At 34.9% G+C, this 22832-nt stretch overlaps 3 protein-coding genes across 4 annotated transcripts; all 3 read left to right on the top strand.

Annotated features, from left to right (window-relative positions):
• The first annotated feature begins 856 nt into the window (after window positions 1-856).
• Window positions 857-14066, top strand: LOC112006006 (phospholipase D zeta 1). 2 transcript variants are annotated; one of them, XM_024038317.2, is made up of 20 exons: window positions 857-1452; window positions 1792-1893; window positions 2039-2129; window positions 2240-2381; window positions 3195-3368; window positions 4639-4812; window positions 5893-6135; window positions 6236-6352; window positions 6513-6652; window positions 6791-6940; window positions 7388-7544; window positions 7629-8162; window positions 8605-8715; window positions 9627-9773; window positions 9853-10050; window positions 10201-10302; window positions 12903-13034; window positions 13140-13205; window positions 13392-13453; window positions 13536-14066. In XM_024038317.2, the coding sequence occupies exons 1-20, from the start codon at window positions 1206-1208 to the stop codon at window positions 13783-13785; spliced, it is 3339 nt and encodes a 1112-aa protein (XP_023894085.2). In that variant the 5' UTR covers window positions 857-1205; the 3' UTR covers window positions 13786-14066. The 2 variants fall into 2 exon arrangements, with proteins under 2 accessions (XP_023894085.2, XP_023894084.2); XM_024038316.2 differs by having other exon boundaries at window positions 858-1452; window positions 2014-2129.
• A 1093-nt stretch (window positions 14067-15159) lies between these two features.
• On the top strand, window positions 15160-16157 carry LOC112006068 (uncharacterized). Its single transcript, XM_024038366.2, has one exon. It carries the CDS (start codon window positions 15320-15322, stop codon window positions 16127-16129), a length of 810 nt encoding a protein of 269 aa, XP_023894134.1. The 5' UTR covers window positions 15160-15319; the 3' UTR covers window positions 16130-16157.
• Window positions 16158-18467: 2310 nt separating this feature from the next.
• On the top strand, window positions 18468-21858 carry LOC112006030 (probable protein phosphatase 2C 34). Its single transcript, XM_024038339.2, has 6 exons — window positions 18468-18592; window positions 19385-19660; window positions 19810-20118; window positions 20602-20719; window positions 20802-21025; window positions 21492-21858. The coding sequence occupies exons 2-6, from the start codon at window positions 19418-19420 to the stop codon at window positions 21708-21710; spliced, it is 1113 nt and encodes a 370-aa protein (XP_023894107.2). The 5' UTR covers window positions 18468-18592; window positions 19385-19417; the 3' UTR covers window positions 21711-21858.
• The last annotated feature ends 974 nt before the right edge of the window (window positions 21859-22832 follow it).

Below are 22832 nucleotides of genomic sequence, written 5' to 3'. Positions count from 1 at the left end.
AATGTCCACTCAACAGGAGGGGGGATGTTCAATGTTCATTTGATTAACTGTTGTGATGCTGTTGACTGATATTCCATTTCAACATTGTTATCCAATCATAGTGAGTCACTTGTCTTTTGAAGACAAGGCGTGGTGGATGTTACTTGGTTCTCGATCTTTCCATTTGCCAACTGAGGTGTGCTAGGCTGCTAGCAGCCAAAAAGTAGAATATTTGTGACACTTCCAATCCTATGTTCATGGTATTCCATTGATTTCTCAATTTGCACAACACATGCACTGCCTAAATTTTACGGGTTGTCTAAAAATTGGTCATGTGTTAGTCTTGTGTTTCATCTGTTGATGCTTCAATGCACTTGGCAAAAGCCATATCCAAATTCCACTCAATATCCTTTCAGTCTTAATTGTGTGGGTTGTGATTCTCTTACAACAACTACTTGTGTTCTCTTAACTAATAAGGTTATAATTCCAAAAGAAATGGAGTATCTTTGTGCTTTTTGCCTACAAATGTACACAAAAATAAAATATAAAAAAAACGCATTAAAAGGTGGATAAAACTCACATCAGTTTTCTTTTATCATTAAAAAGTGGTTATGTTCCAATGAAGTCTATAACGAGCCCGATTTGGGACAGAATCAATATTAAAAAGTACAAAGGAAAGCCAAAAATAGTTGGCCTGCATATTCATAAATTAAACCGACATCTACTTTGTTGGTTTGTTATCACCTCTTTACCCATCTTGATTGATTTAATTGACCATACCAAAGACTTTTTTTTTTTTTTTTCAATGTGATGATGCATACATATATTATATATCACATTTTTACCATTTATTATTTCACTTTTCTTGCTTTAGATGCGGACTTCAAAGCAGAACACCATATAAGAATTGCGAAAATCAAACTTTTCCAGATTTGACTTTCTCTCCTCCCTGTATTAATTTTTTCTGGCCAACAAAAATAACCAGTTCCCTCTCTCTCTCTCTCTCTCTCTCTCTCTCTCATTCTCTCTGATTACAAGTTAATCAAAAAAAGCCTCTCCAATCATTTCATTTCCTCTTCTTCTTCTATTCAAATATTCAATACCCAATTATTTACCACACATTTTTTTTTTTTACTCTCTTGGATCAAACAAAAACATTGAATTGAAATAAAAAAGAGTCTCTTAAATTCTTGGGATCAAAAGAATATTTATATATAAAAAATGGCATGCTCAGAACAGTTAATGGTGTCGGGTTCGGGGTCAGGGTCAGGGTCAGGGTCAATGCCCCGGTACGTCCAAATGCAAACGGAGCCGTCCGGTTCCATAGCGTCGTCGCTTATCTCTCCACGCGCCGACGCAACTCCGATTTTCGACGAGTTGCCGGAGGCCACCATCGTCTCCGTCTCTCGCCCCGACCCGGGCGATTTCAGCCCCATGCTTCTCACTTACACCATCGAATTCCAATACAAACAAGTTTGATCTCTCTCTCTCTCTCTCTCTCCCTCTAACTTTCTTTTTTTCTTCAATGCTTCAAAATTTCATTCAGCTGTATATAAGTTTATAGGTCGTAGTTAAAGAATTCGGTGTGTTTGTAGAGAGATTTCTGTGTTTTGTAATAAATGATGAAAATTTTCAAAATTTTCAATTTGGCATGTGTTTGGTTGCTGAGAAAACACCAAAGAAAACGAAAGAAAATTTTAAATTACAGATCAATTAAGCTGTGCGAGGTTCGCTTACCACTAATTTTATCAATTATATACTTTATTAAAATGCCTGAGAATATATTGTGATTCTTAGCTTTTTGTATACTAGTTCAAGTGGCGCTTGGTGAAGAAAGCTTCACATTTATTCTATTTGCATTTCAATTTGAAGAAGCGTGCAATTATCGAGGAAATTCAAGAAAAGCAGGAGCAGGTGTGTTGTGAACTTTTGTTAGCTTGTATTCGATGTTGTTCGATTGTTAATTTGATTATTTGGGAAGGTTTGGGGGTTTGATGTAGTTTTTCTTTTCTTCATTGGAACACTATATTAAAGGTTAAAGAATGGCTTCAAAATCTAGGAATCGGTGAAAGTACAGCTGTGGAGCAAGACGATGATGAGCATGATGATGAGGCTGTTCTTTTGCATCATGAAGATAATTTTAAAAATAGGTGACGTCTAATCACCACACGTTTTTAGTAAACTGTTTTTTTTTTGGTTGTTGTGTAGATCATAAATGTTTTAGCTCTTATGGGTTTGTGTTTTTTTTTTTCTTATTCAGAGATGTTCCGTCTAGTGCTGCCCTGCCAATTATTCGGCCAGCCTTGGGAAGGCAACATTCCATTTCAGATAGAGCAAAGGTTGCAATGCAAGGGTATTTGAATCACTTTCTTGGGAACTTGGATATTGTGAACTCCAGAGAGGTACGTTAGGTGTATGTGCTTTTTTAGGAACATTGATATGTTGAACGTACAGTCGGTGTCTGTGATTCTTTAACGATGTGTTTCTTCAGTTTCAAACCTTGCCCCTGCTATCTTGTCAAGTCTCTTATGTTTGCAGGTCAATAAAAGAACAATATCAAATCTAGCAACCGTTCAACTAGTTATATGAAGTGTTTCTTTTTCCTTGCTTCCATTTTAGATTTTATTAATTTTAAAATCCAAGGGTAAATGAACTGCTCATGACTTTTGAAAGGTAGGGTTGGTGATAACTTTCAAGGGAAAATTCTGGGTATTCTAGATGATTAATTATGAAGAGGGAATTAAGCGTTTTTGTTCACTGGAACACTCTTAGGATAATGCTATAGTTGAGTCAAAGACATAGGCATGAGGCTGTGCAGGTTACTCCTTAGCTGTGGGGATGCCTTGACTGGGTAATAATTGTTTAATTGTCATTTTAAATTTTTACTCGGTAATAATTGTTTAATTGTCATTTAATTTTTTTTTTTAGTTGATATATCCATAGAAGGGGTTTGCATGATCCTGAAGTGGATGTGGTGAGTGCATGTTTAGCTAAGTTGCTCAACATTTAGTTTATGTATGAATTTATGTATGAACCTTTAAAATTTTTGACAATCCTAAACCATCCTGTTGTCCTATTCCCTGAATATGAATGTGTTGTCTATTAGATGGTTAAAATCTTTAACACTTGTTAATTGTGGTCCATTGCTACAATGTTGATTCTTGTACACCTTCTACCTTTACCATATTATGATTCCCTATTCTTGGATACTGTAGGTTTGCAAGTTTTTGGAGGTTTCAAAGTTATCATTCTTACCAGAGTATGGTCCTAAACTGAAGGAAGATTATGTGATGGTGAAGCATCTACCAAAAATTTTGAAGGATAATGATGATTCGAGAAAATGTTGTGCATGCTGTTGGTTCAGTTGTTGTAATGACAATTGGCAAAAGGTAGTGGAATCATATCCTGAAAGTTAATTTTGTTCATGTTGTTGCACTCTGATTGACATACACGTTGACCAGTGATATTTATAAAAAGCATAAACTTGCATTAGTGATCAGTTGCATGTTGTTGGTTGAGTGGTGTTTGGATAGGTTCCATGTATCTGGTGTTACTCCATTAAAATCTTTTGTGGTGATAACAGCTTCTAGTAAATCATGGTGGAAAATGATTGTTCCTGAAAAACATATGAAATAGTGTGTATAAAGAACAAAGAATATGAATGATTCATATTGCCTTAGTTATGTGTTCTACCTAAATTGAAGAGGGGAACAAAGAGAAGAATTTTATTGAGTAGAAGAAAAGCTCTGGTGTAATGGTGTGCTATTATATGTAGTAGCATTTAGCTCACGGTGCCACTTGGCAGGTATCCCAAGGAAATGCAATCTGGTTGTTATTACGACAATGTGATCTTGCATCCACCTGCTTTTGGACAAATAGCATGCAGTGAAAAAGTTATAGACAGAACACTTGCAGGCATCTAAGGGTTTGTGCATGGAATTGGCAGTTTCCTTAATGGGACTTTCCTCAAATGGACCTTTTCAATGTTAGGTATACAGAGGAGATTTTTGGATTCTTCTGACGTGGTTGTTTGTTGGTGGAACAGCCTAACATGGATGCAAAAGCTTGCTCTTTACTCTAAAGGGAACAAATTTCATGCTTCCTTATCCTCCTGTTATAGCTCTAGCTTTGTGCTTTGATTTCTTTGGATTTCCCAAATTGAACTAGGTCAATACATAAGATTGAGAGTTTTGAAGTCTTTTTTAGGGGCTGTATTGGCTTTTGTACAACATTGTCAGCTGTGTCTTGTGTTTCTTAGTTCTAGCTGCATCAGGCTACCACATTCTCAAACTATTTAATTGTTACTAACTTATTATGGTACTTCCATTGTTGGAATCTTCTTGTCTCTCGTTTATTCCTTCCTCTCAGTTCATCTCTTATTTGGTTCTCAACATATCATTTGAATGGCTTGAAAATGACAAAATTTGGCCCTTATATTCTTTTCACTTGTTATTGATAGATTGTTTGGCGTTATCATTCTTTATTTAGCATATTTTTAATTGAAACTTCCACCTGACTGTGACTTTTTGGAATATAGGAGATATTTCATGGCATGGAGCATAAGTCGTGTTATACTTTGTGATCATTCTTGAAATATTTACATTATATATTCTCTACTTCACCACATGTTTACTTTTATTCTTTATTTATTGTGTGCAGGTTTGGGCCGTATTGAAACCTGGATTCTTGGCCTTGCTGGAGGATCCTTTTCATACCCAACCTCTAGATATAATTGTTTTTGATGTACTGCCTGCCTCAGATGGGAATGGAGAGGGTCGAGTATCGCTAGCAAAAGAAATAAAGGAACGGAATCCTTTACGCCATGCTTTTAAGGTAAGCGTCATATTGTCTTACTGGTCCTTTATATTTTTTTCTGGATCAAAGTCTTAAAAATTTTGTTACTTGGTAGTATAACTTATGAACTTTGGTTCTTCTAAATAGTTAAGCAAATAGAAGTAATAGAAGTTTAGGATCTACTAAGATGCTACATAATACTAATGCAGGGAGGCTATGCATAATGCTTCATGTTGTCAAAACTCAAATTAAGGGTGTCTAACGACCATAATAATTAACCCTCACTTGGTAGGCTGAATTGCTCTTCTAGCTTGAGGAGGAAACTGTAAATTCCATAGGTTATTCATATTAATGTCTGTTTATAGAAATTTAACTTTGTTGTTTAAGCTAAAAAGCTATGGTAGGCAACAATTTTGACTCCTAGTACGCAAATACTTTTGATTCTCTCTTTTGCTTTATTTTTTAAACTTTTAACGACCTTATTTTGTGTAGAGTTGATATTTTTCTTGGACTCAAAGTGCTCAAAGTAAATAATCCATCTTTGTATGAACTCTGCCAAAGCTGTTAAAATTTCACCCCTCTAGAATTACGCATTTAATTTGGGCATTATGCTGAGCTGCACCATTAAAGAAATGTGACACAGTGCTGGTGGTTGGGTAAATTTTGTTGCATCAGTGAGGACTCTTTCCTTTTTTCTTTTGATAAGTAAAATAAGTTCATTCAAAAGACAATATAGCTCAACTACACTTGTGTGTATCAAACTACTACTAAAGAATTACAATCTCAAGTTCAAAAGATCTAAAAATTCTAAAAAGAAGATGGCGGGAGGGATGCCACTTAAGGTAGTCATTCTATAAAACAAAAGTCTCAACGTATGCTGTTTGATAGCGTCATTAGGGTGTTCAACACCATTTAAAAGTTCTACAACTCCTCTCTCTTCAAAATGTCCACATTTCTCACAAGGGAAATTTTAGAATTCCTGTGACCATGAAAGGTTTTACATTTTTAATCTTGCATTTTTCTTCACTGCTTTATTGTGATAATTAATTGGTAGATGATTATCTTTCTGGGGAAAAAATCTAGATAATATCTACTCTAACAAATAGTTTGTAACTTAAGGTGACTTGTGGAATCCGGAGTGTTAGGATTAGAGGCAAGAATGGTGCTAAAGTTAAAGACTGGGTCGCTGCAATCAATGATGCTGGACTAAGGCCTCCTGAAGGCTGGTGTCATCCTCACCGCTTTGGCTCTTTTGCTCCTCCAAGGGGTTTGGCTGAAGATGGTAGTCAGGCTCAGTGGTTTGTAGATGGTCGAGCTGCATTCGAAGCTATAGCTTCTTCTATTGAAGATGCAAAATCTGAGGTCTTTTCCTTCCAGTTTCAGCACACAGTATTCAGTTGTAGTCCACATTGATTAATGTTTGGTGTTAAGTTTCTGTTGGTTGATTGGGAGTATCTTGCAGATATTTATTTGTGACTGGTGGCTGTGCCCAGAACTGTATCTACGGCGTCCCTTTCATGCTCATGCTTCATCCAGGCTTGACGCTTTGCTGGAGGCAAAGGCTAAGCAAGGGGTTCAGGTGCTAATAAAGTTGTAAACTATTTTATAACTGTTATACTTGGGCTTTTTTTTGTAGTAATAGTGGGAGGGTCAACTGGATTATATGAAACCACTGTTATGGAATTGCTCATATCATTCCTTTGAATAAGTGTTAATTGTAATATATTGTACAAATGCAGATTTATATTCTTCTCTACAAAGAGGTTGCCATTGCTTTAAAAATCAACAGCGTCTATAGCAAGAGAAAGCTTCTTAGTATTCATGAGAATGTGAGGGTACTGCGTTATCCTGACCACTTTTCTAGTGGTGTTTACTTATGGTATGCAATTTAAATGAAAATTCTACTGGAGTTTGTAGATTTTAATATTTCAATTAAAATTTCCAACTATAATTAATGGTAAATAATCATTATTAGACTCTTTTGCGGTTTCTGATATTTATTTCTGGTTGTATTCAGGTCCCATCATGAGAAGCTTGTCATTGTAGATTACCAGATATGTTTTATTGGAGGACTGGATCTATGCTTTGGTCGTTATGATACATCTGAGCACAAAGTGGGGGATTGTCCTTCATTGATATGGCCTGGAAAGGACTACTATAACCCAAGGTAAGTCTGTTCTGTACATTCAACCTCATCTTATGTTGGCTTGTTCAATGGACAATTTTAGAAGATAGAGAATGAATAGATTTCCTGTTATGTATGAAGTGACTCAAGAACTCTTGTTGAAGATTTGTACTTGTGTAGTTGATAATAGACCATGTTCTTCTAATTCTACTAAAACTATTATTAATGTTTATATATTGATTTTTGGAGGGAGATCTATTGTGCTACTAAGCCATAGTAAACTAGATACTCTAGGTCAAATTTTCATTTAATACATATTTTCTTGTGGTAGTCGCTGGCTGGCTTCTACTTTAAAATTCACCCAGTAGGAGGTTTTAGTTGCTATGCGGTGAGAAAAGTTCTTTTATTTAACTAATTGCAAATTGGTTGGATTATACTCTTACTTTGTTAGATCTGTTTTTAATGTATTTCCTTTTTTCATTTTGTCAGGGAATCTGAACCAAATTCATGGGAAGATACAATGAAAGACGAATTGGATCGTGAAAAATATCCTCGTATGCCTTGGCATGATGTTCATTGTGCTCTTTGGGGACCACCATGTCGTGACATAGCTAGGCATTTTGTTCAGCGCTGGAACTATGCAAAGGTAGTGCTTCCTTAACAATTGGTACAGTCATATAGTCAACTTATAATAACATTATGATCTAAATTTGCTAATTCCTTCCTTCAGAGAAATAAAGCTCCAAATGAGCAAGCAATCCCATTACTTATGCCTCAGCACCACATGGTTATTCCACATTACATGAGAAAAAACAGAGAGGGGGAGATTGGGGATAAGAATTTTCAAAATTATAATGATCTTAGAAGACAGGGTTCCTTTTCTGCAAGATCATCATTACAAGATATCCCACTTCTCTTGCCACAAGAAACTGATGGGCTCGACACTCCTAATGGAGAACCAAAATTATATGGTTCAGACTTTACTACTAATCTCCTTGATCAGCCAAGCAAGGTTACCAGTGGTCTGCCTTTCTCTTTTCGGAAGTCCAAAATTGAACCAGTAGGTCCAGATACACCGTTGAAGGCATTTGTAGATGACTTTAAATCCGTAGATCATCATGGGAAAGCACTTTCAGATAGGGTGGTTCAGCCTCACATGAAAAGTTCAGATCCAGAGTGGTGGGAAACTCAAGAACGGGGTGATCAAGGTGGATTTGCTGATGAATCTGGTCAAGTTGGTCCTCGTGCTTCATGCCGTTGTCAGGTGGGCTGTAATTCTTAATAAGCTTCTAGAATTATTAGATTATCTACCAGATATCAGCCACCTACCCTGTTGCCTAGTCAATGAATTTCTGATTTTTCTTTAAATTTCTGGTAGACTCTTTTTTGACAATTAATCAATTCATCAAAGTGTCAAAATGATTGTCCCTTGTTGTATTGTGAAAAATGAAGACATTTATGATTAAATTTGAGAGAGCAGCCGCCAGGGAATAAATTTTATTGGTAAGTTACACACACACATTTGGTAGGTTTTGAACCCACAACCTCACCCTTCACCTTGCTCTTACAAGAGGAGGAGATGTCAATTGAGCTAGAGTTCATTGGCTAAATCTCTATCTAATTCCTTTCTTACTGTTGCTGTTTTGTATTTTGATCATGATATTGGACTTTGTATCATATTATTTTTAGTTACCTTTAATTTTCAGGTAATTAGAAGTGTCAGTCAGTGGTCTGCTGGAACAAGCCAAACTGAAGAGAGCATTCATAATGCTTATTGCTCTCTTATCGAGAAAGCAGAACACTTCATCTACATTGAGGTATATTCATTCCCATGTGTTGCATAACTTTCATTATATTTTTTTTCACTCCCTGTAGGAGTTTATGTATTAGAATATCTTGTACGATATTTTTCACTTTGAAAATTAGGATGGGGGGTGAATGTTCACTTTTGAGTAATAGGTATGTTTCTTTTCCTTATTCTGCACCCTTCTCAAGGCGTTGGATGGGTTGTCATGTTGGCTTGAGGGTGTCTGGGAATTAGGTGTTCTAACTGGTTTTTTATGCTCAAGTTCATGACCATCTCAGTTTACTTCTTGTTGCCGGTTGCCTACCCTGCACATGTTCAAACAATCTCAATGCATTCCCGTTCCTGTCTGTACACAAATTCATGTTCTCTCAGAACTTCTTCCTCCTTCTCTCTCTCTCTCTCTCTCTCACAGATAAAGCCATTCTACTAGCATTATCTTCCTGATCATCCAACTGCCCCATTGCCCATGTATGCATTTAAGAGAGATGATAGTTTAAAATGCTTCCTTTAATATACTTTTGAGCAAAGTACGGTATAAACATACTAAAATGGATGAGAGTTATAAAGAAACTGAAAATTGAAGTAGTTCATGAACCTGTGTAAATTTTTTAAGTTTTAGATAAAAAGTAAGCAAGTGAAGCTGTTTTGCAAATAAACCAACTGATGCCATTAATAGCATAATAAACAAAGTGCATTCTTAGTCAGAAGGTTGGGCTTCTATCAAGGGAGAAATGGAAAGATGATGTTAATGCTTATGAGTCAGGCTCATGTTCTTATCCATCGGTGTGTTGGATACCCTATATGATAGACATTCTTTTGAGTTTATTTTCATTATAGTGTTCTGGGTCTGATTGTCCTACTTAGTATTCTGTGTCTTATTTTCATGATCTTTTGAATTAATTCTTGGCAACTTTTTTCCAGAATCAATTTTTCATATCAGGTCTCTCGGGAGATGAGATAATATGTAATCGCGTGTTGGAAGCATTATATCGGCGTATTATGCGAGCATACAATGATAAGAAGTGTTTTAGGGTTATAGTTGTCATACCACTTCTACCGGGCTTCCAGGTTTTATTTTATTGTCACAATCCTTCAAATCTGAAATTTGATCAATCTGTTAGATTTTCATACTGAATTGTTTTAACAGGGGGGTGTTGATGACGGGGGTGCAGCATCTGTGAGAGCCATAATGCATTGGCAGTATCGAACCATTTGTAGAGGAAATAATTCGATATTTTATAATCTCTATGATCTTCTTGGTGCTAAAACACATGATTACATTTCTTTCTATGGCCTCAGATCTTATGGTAAACTCTTTGATGGTGGTCCTGTAGCCTCCAGTCAGGTATTGTCTTGAACCAATTCTTGCATGAATGCACCCTAACCACTTATAAATATACTTTCATTTATCTTTCCTCTCATTTGCAAAAGCTGCTACATGCATCTCTTTCCTTCAATTATCATTATTCCAATCATACTTTTTTTGTCACTGCAGGTGTATGTGCACAGTAAAATTATGATAGTTGATGATTGTATAGCATTGATTGGATCGGCTAATATTAATGATAGGAGTTTGCTTGGCTCAAGAGATTCTGAGGTACCACTCCTGGTCGATGTCTTTTCATATTTTTGTTCATTTTTCTCCTGTCATTGTTGAGTCCAAAACGTGAAAACAACTCAAGGCTAGAGCCTTTCACCCTAATCAAGAATTCATCCTTTCAGCCTCGATTTGAAAAATGCCTTATATCGGAATTATGTATGAGGAAATGGTTAACTATCTTGTTATAACATACTAGTCTCATCACACACGCTTTGCGCGTGCGATGAGGCTTTTATTTATTTTTTTTTGGTTTAGTGTCATAATTTTCCATTCATCTCAATTTGGGGGTACTACTATATTTTCCAATCACAAAATTGATTCCCTTATTTTTACTAATGTTCAAAGGTTAGCAATTATGCAATTATTGAATTAAGAATTTGAAATTAGCTTGAGTGATAAATCTAATCAAAGTAGCAGTAGCATAATCAACAAAGCAATTTCCATGGTGTTAAATAATTAAATAGTATAATCGCTGATGGACAGCGAGGGTAAAGTTCTTGTGCCTTCTTATTAAAACGACATTCAAATGAAATATATAAGAGAAAAAAAATGAAAATGCCTTCGAGCAAAAGAATGGAACCAGGAAATAATCAAGAATACGAACTTAAAAAACTAGAATAAAGGAAAATATAATTCTGAAAACAATTAAACTAAAATTTTATCTAAGCAAATACATCAAAGTACTAAAATATGGCCAGTGAAGTACGAAAAAAACAATGGATCTTTGAAAAGTAATATGAGCAAATTTTGATAAAGATGGAATATTAAAAACCATCCTGTGAGTGTTTTTATTTTTAATTATCTTATTAATAGAAAGAAATATTTTATTAAATACCTTGGAACTCTGTTTGAGTTGTTGCCTCAACTCATGCTTCTCACAACTGTTAAGTCTTAATGCTTAGAGTAACGTAGGAAGATTGGCTTCTTGTGTGTGTGTTTTTCAGAATTTGCAGGAGACTTGAGGATAGATATTGGACAACATTGTAACTTCATGATGATAACAGGAAATTTGAAATTGTTAATGAATGGAAGACTGAACGTTTAAATTTCAATTTGTAAACTGATGGGAGAGTGCAGCAGTTTTATTAGGCATTTTTTTAGGGGGTGTTAATAGATGTATTTTTACTGCTTTGTCCAGTTGTCCTCAATTGTTTTCACTTATTAAACATTGGATGCGAGGGTATTTTTGAATCACATAAAACTCCAGTTTAAAGAGGGGAATCCTATTATAGATAGTGCATCTTAAACATGTTTGTCATAATCTGTACTAAGTGGTACCTCCCCAAGTACTAAGTTCTTGGATCTTTAGAGTCAATTCTCTTTTCAATTTTAATTTTTGTTTACTAGCTGCCAACAATAATTTGAAGCTGGTTTCTTTCTGCAAAGAACTATAAATCTAAGCCCTCATTCTTCAGGACTCTCAAAGATTTGGGTAGAACAACTATATTTTGCATTAACACTCTCTCTCTCTCAAAAAAAAAAAAAAAAAAAAGGTCCTTTTGACAATTTTCAACAAATTTGCCACTTTGCCCATTATTAGAACATTTTCAAAAATGTGGGATATTATCATTGGTTTTTTTTTTTGGCAGCAGATAGGGTTTTGAAGTTTCCTTGTATGTGGGAGAATGGAACTAAAATAGAAAAACTAACCAATTCAAAGAAATAAGGCTAAAGTGCAAAACACACCTTTAAAGTTTAGGGGTCTTTGGATTTTATATCCTAAAGTTTCAGAATTTGGATTATACCTCCTAAAATTATATATTGTTTGCATTAGTAGCCCTTTTATTCGTATTTTCGGTTAAGCGCCACATAAGCTTGTCATGTGTGTTTAGTTCATTCAAATAAAATGATGTCACGTGGCATAATGAAAGGACATGGCATCATTTTATTGGACGAACTTAACACACGTGGCAAACAAAATATATAACTTTAGGAGGTAAAATCCAAATTCTGAACTTTAGGATGTAAAATATAAAAATCCCCAAACTTTGGGGGGTAGTTTGCAGTTTGCACTTTTGGGTGATGAAGGGGGTATAGGGTGAATAGGTTTGCCTAGAATTCGAAAAAGAGTTGATTGTTTATATGAGATATTAGTGAGATCTCTAGATATCAAGGACTTATTTGTTTAGTCTGTATTTCAAATATTCTTACAAATTTAATGTACTTATGTCATGCTGGTTGAATAAGCTAGACGTTGGATTTTGTGAATTTTGTACAGGTTGTTAAGTTACTTGTTAACTCTGATCAATATAATAAATTAACTAGTGCAATTTATTAATACCCAAATTACTAACATTTGTTTCATTGCTGTAGAATATTGTTGCTAAAAGTTCATTTTTTAATTTTCCAGATAATTTATCTCAATTTCCTGATTGATTTCAGCATCTAGATCTGTAACTGTTCAAGTATGAACTTTTGATATTTTGATGGTCTTTTATAAGTGCTTAGTTGCATTGGCTTTGGAGTATCTTCCTCTTTTAAGTCTTACAAAAATTTATTTCAGATTGTTGTACTTATCTAGTAGCTTCTTTTCTATATGCTTAGTTGCATTGGCTTTGGAGCAGCTTCCTATTAAGTGTCACAAAAATTTATTGCAGATTGGTGTACTTATCGAGGACAAAGAGCTGGTTAATTCATATATGGGAGGCAAACCATGGAAGGCTGGAAAATTTTCTCTCTCTCTTCGTATGTCACTGTGGTCGGAACACCTTGGTCTTCGCACAGGAGAGGTAGATGAATCTAATTATCTTCATTCTTTTCAGTTCATGGTGAATAAATATGCTCTCATCTTTGGTAATTTAGCTGATCTTGGTTCTTTTTATTTCTTTTCTCAGAATGATCAAATAACTGATCCTGTTGTTGATTCCACTTACAAGGATATTTGGATGGCCACTGCAAAGGTGAGAAAAAGTCACCAGAAAAATGTTTGAGAAATAGAAAAAGATGTACAGAAATTAAACATGAACATCACATTATATTATTGAAAATTGACAAGCAATAAGAATTTGAAAATTTTAGGCTTTTGGGATTTATCTGCTGCTTTTGTTCTTGAAGTAATAACCATTTATCTCTGATCTGTTTTACAGACAAATACCGCAATTTACCAAGATGTATTTTCTTGCATACCTAGTGATCTTATACATACAAGGTATAATGCAGCTCTTAATCTTTCTTTAATCCCTTCTCTTCCTGTGCTAACAAGTATTTTCACCAAATTTGATGCCATGCAGAGCTGCACTCAGACAAAGCATAGCCTCCTGGAAAGAGAAACTTGGCCATACTACTATTGATTTAGGAATAGCACCTGAGAAGTTAGAATCCTATCAAAATGGAGATGTTAAGAAAATTGATCCCATGAAGAGGTTAGAGGCAGTGAGGGGTCATCTTGTTTCTTACCCCCTGGATTTCATGTGCAAAGAAGATTTAAGACCTGTATTCAATGAGAGTGAGTATTATGCATCTTCTCAAGTTTTTCATTAGGTATATCGTCACACCCTTTTTTTTGTGGGTTGTGGGGGCTCAATGTTGTATATCAATTTTTTGATCCATTCTTATATCAACTTTGTACAACAAATATGAGAGAGAGAGAGAGAGAGAGAGAGAGAGAGGGCTCCTATCGTGGAAGCCTATTACCGATTGTATTTATGACTAATAATTGTTGTACAGAATTTTATAAGTGATGGTGTTGTATTTTGCAACTTTTGTTAACCAGTTTACAAAGTTGAAAATCGTGACTTCAAGTCACAATTTCAATTGTTTTTTGGGCTGTTTTTAAAACTGTGTAAACCATTGTGTAATAAACATAACCCTTATAACATCATGTTTTCAAATACGTTTTACATTTTCTTGTTGACTTAGTTTGTGCACGTTGATATCATGTTTTAAATGTAGTTACCTTACTAAAGGAAAATAACAAACACTAAATTATGTGTGTGTGTCAAAATGGTATTTCCAAAACCCATTTTAGAGAGGAAAAAAAGAAAAAAACTCATCACTCATGTCTCAATACTCATAACTCAATTTATTTTTATATCTCATATCTAATTCCTTATTTTCTCTTAACTCACTTCACATAGTGTTTAACTTTAGAACTTGGCTTAGTTTTCAATTTAGAAAAAGCAACTTTAGCTCAATTTTATGGACCCCACTAGTTAGAAAACTCAGATCGACTATTAGGTTTTTTCTTAAAAACTTGTGTGATACTTTATCAAACATTTCTCTCTCTCCACACAAATCACAAGTTAAATCGATCACTTGAGAGGGATTTGTTGGATTGAGAGAGATGAGAGACCGAGAGAATTGTGAGGTTGAGAGAAATATAATGTTGAGAGAGCTTTAATGTGAAAGACCTAATTGAGGTCAAGAGTTCCAAAGAGAACCACATGAAGGGTGTGCTGTGTCCGGGTTGAAGAAGAAAGAAAGAAAGAAGAGTTGAGAGAAAGAGAGTTGAAGAAGAAAGAGAGAGCCATTGGTGGACATAAGTGTCGTCTAACTTGAGTGTGATAACACTTACCTGTGGGCCCCACAAGTTTGTGTTTTATTACAATTAAGTCACTTAACTCAGTTTCTATAAGGCTAAAACCTTTTTTCTTTTTTTTTCTTTCAAAATTCAACATTCATTCTCATAATTTTGAGTGATGAATTATGAAAATTAAGAATAAAAATTAAACCAATTATTAGTAGAGCTCACAAATTTTGAGTGATGAAATGAAAAATATGTAAACCAACATAGCCCAAATTCCCATTTTTCCTTTTTTTTTTTTAATTTAATATTTTATTTTTTTTTTTTTTTTTTTTGATGAGATAAAGTTTTTCTTCTTTCTTTGTCTTGTTGTCGGTTCAAGTTGGGTTTTGGAGAGCCCAAAAACCTATATTGGACCTGGTCTTGCTCTGGTCCAGCCCATTCATATTGAAAGTTCAAACCGACTTAGATTTGCTTGAAATATAAGGCAAAATCTCAGATTTATCACAGAAACTTAGACCCTCTTGGATTTGGATACCGCAAAACGCTTCGATGGGAGAGAGAAAGGTGTTGAACAAGTACATACCTCCGGACTTCGACCCCTCGAAGCTTCCAAGGGTTCAGAAGCCCAAGATTGATCAGATCAAGGTCCGCATGATGCTCCCAATGAGCATTCGCTGCAAAACCTGCGGCAACTACATCTACAAAGGCACAAAGTTCAACTCCCGAAAAGAAAACGTGATGGGTGAGACTTATCTGGGTATTCAAATTTTCAGGTTCTACTTCAAATGCACCACGTGCTCCTCTGAGATTACTATGAAAACAGACCCACAAAATAGTGACTACGTTGTTGAGTCTGGCGCTACGAGGAACTTTGAGCCTTCGCGTGCAGAGGATGACTTGGTTGAGACTAAGAAAAGGAAAAGGGAAGCTGAGGAGATGGGTGATGTAATGAAGGGTTTGGAGAATAAGGCTTTGGATTCAAAGAGAGAGATGGAGATTGATGCTGGTCTGAGTGAGATGAAATCCATGAAGTCTAGACGTGAAGGTGTGAGTTTTGATGCAATGCTTGGGGCCTTGAAGAGCAGAGAAGAGGAGAAGAAGAAGTTGGAAGAAGAAGAGGATGAAGCGCTTATAAAGTCAATATTTTGTAAGCCAAAGAATGAAGATTGTGTGAAAAGGATTCATGATGATGATGTGAAATGGCAACATGTTTCTTTGACCAAGAAAGAAAAAGAAAACCCAGGTGGGAAAGGGGTTCCTGGTGATGCTAATAAATTTGTATTCAAGTCCTCCACTGTTGGGAGTAGGATTTCTGTTGTAAAGAAGCCAGCTTGTGATCACAGCAATTCTAAGAAATAGCAATTGGCTGAATTAGGTTTGTTTTGAATTCGATTGGTATGGCATTTTAAGCGACAGTTTTTAATTTTTAAACAACATTACACATATTTTATATACTTTTTCACCTATACATATTTTCAAAAAATATAAATAACGTTACTAAAACATTAATTTTTGTATGGGATTTCTTTGTTTTCAAACTTAATGTCATATTGGTTTGGTTGTATAAGCTAGATGTTGGATTTTGTGAACATTGTGAATGAGTACTTTATTTCAATACCCAGATTGCTACCGTTTGTTGCATTAGAATAGTGCAGAATATTCTTCTTCTTTTTTCCCTTAAATTTTTTAAATATTATTTATGTCAAAATTCTTGATTGATTTAGATTTGTCCCTGTTTATGTTGAAAAATTGCCTCAAATTCCAATTGTGACTTAGAAAATCAATTAGGTTTCCTAGTTAAAGAAGTAAAAATTAATTTAAGTTTCCTTTGCGTAGAAGGAATGACTATTCCTTGGTGTAGAAAAAAGTCTATTCCCTTGTATGAAAGGAAAGAATATTCCTTGGTGTGGAGAGGAAGTCTATTCCTTATTAAATAAGTAATATATTCCTAGTTTAAAAAGGAATAGGAAAAGAGTCTTATAAACAGACAATGTTACAAAGAATTTGTTAGCTTTGTCTTTGGCTTTGGTCCAAGGGTCCTCCTTTTGGGGAGAAGAAAAATAGAGCGTGAAACCAAGAGAGAATGTGCAAGAAAAAGGAGAGAGCAAAGGACTATCGCCTTTGAGAAGACACAAAGAGAGTATGTGCAAGAGCAAAAAAAGAGGAAGCCGCACAAGAAAAAAGAGAGAGTGCAGTCAAGTGTGAGCGGCTTAGAGAAAAGAAGACAGCCAAGAGACAACTACGCGTGGAGAAGAAAATAGAAAGGAGAGAGCAAAGTGTTGCCCTCTTTTATAGAAATAATTAGTGTGGTTGAGAGTAAAGAAAAATAAGAGAGATTTTTCTTTAGCTGTGAGACATATACATGAATTATTGTAATTGATTTGATAAATAGTGATTTGATTAGGAATTTGTCCCGTAATTTTTTCCTTCATAGAGAAAGGGTTTTCTACGTATATATTTGTATTCTTATGTGTGATTACTATTGTGAATTGATAGTTTTTGTGATAATATTATTTGGAACACAACAATTTAACTTTGAACATTTTATATGATGGTTTGACTGTATGTTTAGTTGCATTGCCTTTGGAGTAGCTTCCGATTAAGTATCACAAATTTTTTTTTTCAGATTGGTGTACTTATTGAGGACAAAGAGCTGATTCATTTATTTTGATTGGTTGATCTTGGTTCTATATATATTTTTTTTATCTCACACTAGTTGAATGAATATGCATCTTCTTGGAAGCTTTTTAGTGATTTGGTTGATCTTGGTTCTTTATATTTTTTTCACGGATTAGTCAAATAATTGAGACTGCTGTTAATGATGACTTGGAATCCACTAGTAGCAACTTGCAACCCAATGGCCTCACGTATGATGTATCTAATCTATATCTTCACTCTTTTCTCTCTACTTTATATTTCTTGCTCCAAGCCTTGCTATTGTCTTTATGTCTCCACAATCTACAACTAGAATCTAACACGCGTGTCTGGTCCCTCTTACATTTTCTTCTTTAAAAGCTCTATGCTTTTCAAACAAGTCCATAATATGAACTTATCTGTTAGATTTATGGTTAAGTGATTATATTCACAATTTCTTAACAGCTTAAACTTTTGGAATAATCGGTAATTTAACATTATCAACATTAAAAAAAAAAAAAAGTCACAACTAACAACTATCTTATATTTTTTGACATTTGACATCCATGGTCTACCTAAACAGCTGGCTAACTAATAGCCTTTTATTTGGTTCCTTGGTTTTATTTACAATCCACTCGTCCTTGAACTCTTGTTTGACAAAGTATTAGTAATTAACTATTCAAGAAGATATACAATTTTAATCACAACCTATTTCATCCATATAAATATCTTATTTAATTGCATGCAACGTACTACTAGTGCTTAGCTATTTGTATATGTTTAATATACCGACCTCATTTAGGATATTCTGATTAATTCATTACAATCCCCTGATGATGCTTCCAAATGCATTATTCATTTGGTTTCTTAAACTAAACTTTTTACTAGAAGCACGTCAAAAGTAGGCGGGGATGATGCAACTCTTAACCTGAATCACCTCCATAATGTCCAGAATGCCCTTGCTATTTGTATCACATGGTAGCCAAACCGTGGCATTAATAGTAATTTCACACCAACTTACATTTGCTATAAAGGTATCCGTTATGTAGGTACACTTGGGTTTGCAAGTGGAAGAAAACAAGAATGCAGTGTAAGCCACACTAAAGCCTATCGGTCTCAAAGATTTGGTTAGAAGGAACTTTTCTCGCAGAAGTATCAGATTTCAGGCATTTAACTGATTGTTTTCTCGTATGTAATCGGTTATTCTTCTTCTTTTTCTTTTTGGGTGAATCTAGTGTATGTAGTTGAGGTGTGTGTTTGTTATTTATTAGATACCAAAACTATGCAAAAATTGTCTAAGCTTGTTTTATTTTATTGGGTTAGTTTTCTTAGCAACCACAAATTAATGGGTTCTTTTAACTTTTAAGTCTTCTGTCTTTGTTAGGTAGCTAAGAAAATTTTGGCATACGTGTAAAATAATGTAGTTGAGTTGGTTTTAAGTAATCCTATATATGCTTAGTAGATGCTTAAAAAATGTATAACAGAAGAAATTTTGAGACTTCCACTTTGGATATTGTTAGCTTCACTTTAGGGTATAAGAAACAACAAGAGTCTTTAGGCTTGATAAAGCTATTTAGTTTAGTTTCTTATGGCTTGTTTGCCGAGGCTTTGAAAATTAAATTGAAAGAGCATTGTTGTTGTAATTGCATGTCTAATGACTATTCAATTATATAAAATTTTCTTCTTTCATCTGAATACATTAGGTTTGAAATACTTCCCTGGTACATTGAATATTTAATTTTGGTTTAGGTAGTTTCCGTTTGGTTGCTGAGGCAAAAAAAATGAAAAAGAAGCTGACTTCATAATCTTAAATTTACAAGTTCTGGATATATTGTATGTTAGATAAAATTTCAAATTCCAAAGTTATTTTTGAGGAAAAAGTACATATATTTTAAATTTTGTTTTGCCATTTTATTGGCAATTAAATGGACTTGTAATTTGGAACTTTATCAAATAATTAACATAGTTATTGTAAAGCAGCTGAGTTGCAGTTAAGATCGGGCTGTATAGGTGATGGTGATTTTTCCCTCCTTTCTTGATGGATTCACAAGAAGTGTACCAATCAAGAAAGAGAAGAATAATAAGAATGATGTTGGAAGGGAAACTGCAGAAAAGTTGGCAAAGGAAGCGAAGAAGAATGAGCTGATATTGAGTTCTTCTGGCACTGTGAAAGCCAACAAGTCAAACAACTTGGTGTCAGTGTGCTCAAAGAGAGGGATGAAAGGAATTAATCAGGATTGCTTAATTGTTTGGGAGGTATGTCACTACATGTTCATAGTTGATATCTAGCTGTTTTTAACATAAACCATTACAGACATTTGAAAATTTGACTTATGAAGCAGATCTTATTTCTGTTAATTTTTTTTTTCCTTCTGATCAATTTATCAGCGTGGTTTGGTTGTTAGGAGTTTGGATGCCAAGAAGACATGCTTTTTTGTGGGATTTTTGATGGGCATGGCCCATGGGGACACCTTGTAGCCAAAAGGGTCAGAAAATCAGTGCCTGCTTCTTTGCTGTGCAATTGGCAAGAGACTCTAGCCTCAACCTCACTTGACCTGGATTTTGAAATTGAAGTGGATAGAAACCTTCATCTTTTTGATATATGGAAGCAATCCTACTTAAAAACTTATGCGGCTGTTGACCAAGAGCTTAAGCTTCATCCCGGAATTGATACTTTTTGTAGCGGTACTACAGCTCTGACACTTGTTAAACAGGTGATTAGATATCTTCCATATGATAAGATTTGGTTTATCAGTCATTAGGCTGTCAATTTACAGAAAAACCATGTGAACATAGGTCTTGTTACAAGTTACTCATTCAAGAGTCTGTCAGGCTAGCTCAGAAAAGCAGTTGTACTTGTCCTACTGTTTGGAATGGTGTATGTTATATCATATTCACATATTTTTCTAACTTGGTGGCATGTTCAAAGTTCATTTCCAATTCTGTCACAGTATGTGCCGTCTGCTATTTATTATCATCTAGTATGAATAAGTATAATGTTTCCTTTCCTAGCTAGTAATCAGGTTAACTATAGGAAAAATTGGATTTCTGAGATTATTTTGAGTAATATGACTATTATTGTAGTTGCCCGATGCAAGTTTTGCTTGTTTTGGGTACTATTTTTGGGCCTGTTATGGATCTTTGAATTGTTAAAGATCATAAGTAGCTTGAACTATTTACTCACCAATTGTCTTCAGGGTGAACATCTTGTCATAGCAAATGTTGGTGATTCCCGAGCTGTATTGGCAACAACATCAGATGATGGCCATTTGGTACCACTTCAGCTTAGCATTGACTTCAAGCCCAATTTACCTCGTTAGCCTCTCTCTGTTTCTCTCTCTGTATGCATGTGCATCTATTACTTAAGAATTTACAGTCCTTTCTATTTTGGTTGCAGAGGAGGCTGAGCGAATAGCACAATCTAAAGGGCGAGTTTTTTGTTTAGATGACGAACCTGGGGTGCACAGGATCTGGAGGCCTAATGGTGAGACACCAGGACTAGCACTATCGAGAGCCTTGGGTGACTATTGCCTGAAGGAATTTGGGCTTATTTCTGTGCCAGATGTGACACAAAGGAACATAACTAGCAAAGACAAATTTGTCATATTGGCAACAGATGGGGTATGTATTTTCTTGATGAACGTTCCAACTCTCTTTTCCTCTCTTTTGGCGAGGACCTTCGGACTTTCTCTTAATCACACAATTACTCTCTTTTTTCCCCCTCTTAATCACAACTCATTATAATTTCCATTGTTATTGTGAGTAGATATTTTAGAATGACAAAATACTCAGTTGTCAGATGCAGAACTCTTGAGTAGTGGATATGACCTGAAGCAAGTTCTTGAATGAAATCACTCTCCCATAAGATAATATCATCTAGTGTACAGAAATTGTGGAATGAATATAAATAACAAGAACAGTATTCGTGATGTTTTTTGAAATATCATTGCATAGTATAAGGTATGGTAAACATGTTTTGAGAAGTCAAGTATAATGGTGATGGCATAAGTTTGAGCACATTTATCTAGCCTTGTGAATAACATAGTTACTTTACATTGTATGTGGTGCTCATTTCTTTTCTTTTCAGCTATGGGATGTTATTTCCAACCAAGAAGCTGTACAGATTGTTTCTTTAACACCTGTTAGAGAAAAGTCAGCTAAAAGGTTGGTGGAGCATGCTGTTCATGCATGGAAACATAAGAAGCGAGGCATTGCAAAGGATGACATCTCAGCTGTTTGCCTCTTCTTTCACACTTCAACCTCTCAACCAATCAACCCTATTCAAGTCTCAAAACAGGTTGCATGAGAAAAGCTAGGTGATTGCCTATTGCCCTTGCCTTCCAGTTATCATCAAAATTGTTGTATATATGTAAACCTTTATTGGACTAATTGATTATAAGTAAGAGTTTAACAGAAAATGCATAAGGTTAACATGTCCTCCAAATTTACTCCATCATGGAATCAATGGCAGCTCCAGAAAGTTTTTTCAGGATGGTCATTAAAAACACTTAATTTTAATAAATTTATTAATAATAAAACTTGAATATATTAACATCACAAAATAAAAACATATTCAAATATATAAAGTTTTAAAATTTTCTTTCACAAGTTTTCATATTTTAAAATTGTTGTGTGATATGATAGTTTCACTATTAATAATATCATCTACATCTTTTTCAATATGCACAATTAAGCAATTATTAAGCTACTGATCTTCTATTCAATTACTAACATTTTGCCTAAATAAGTACTAAGAGCAATTACATCAATTCGTGTTTTTTACACATCCATTTTTACACTAAAAACCTACTTTTTCTATTTTACACATTCATTTTACAAAACACTCACATCAGTTTATCTATTTTACAAGATATTTTAATAAAATATTCATTGTTCTCAATTTTTTTATTATTTCTCTCAACTACCTCTTTACATACTCTCTCTCTCTCTCTCTCTCTCTCTCTCTCTCTCTCTCTCTCTATACCGGTTAGATCTCCATAGACAGCTTCACTCCTTAAACAAGACCCAATCTCCAAACAAGACTCATGTCTATACCCAATCAGATCTCCAGCAAGCACCGATCTTTAGCAAGCACCAATCTCCAAGCACCGATCTACAAGCAAGCATTGATCTCCGAGCACCAATCTTCAACAAGACCCATTCCCTCTCGGTCAAGCACCGATCAAGCAACTGTAGCGCAAGCACCGATCAAACAAGACCCACAAGCACCGATCGTTCCAGTCAAGCACCAATTATTCCACGAGCACCGATCGTTCCAGTCAAGCACTGATCTATCTTTCTGTTGGTTTGTCTTTGTGGGTTTGTTTATATGTGGGTGTGTTTGTGTGTTGATTTGTCTGTGTGAATGTGTTTGTGTGTGGGTGTGTTTGTGTGAATCTGAGGAAAAGAAGATGAGGAGTTGAGGTCG

Source organism: Quercus suber, unplaced genomic scaffold (assembly GCF_002906115.3).
Source record: "Quercus suber isolate HL8 unplaced genomic scaffold, Cork oak 2.0 scaffold_220, whole genome shotgun sequence".
Classification (NCBI taxonomy): Eukaryota; Viridiplantae; Streptophyta; class Magnoliopsida; order Fagales; family Fagaceae; genus Quercus; species Quercus suber.
Note: the sequence above shows the minus strand (reverse complement) of the source record. Positions and strands in the feature narration are given on the sequence as shown.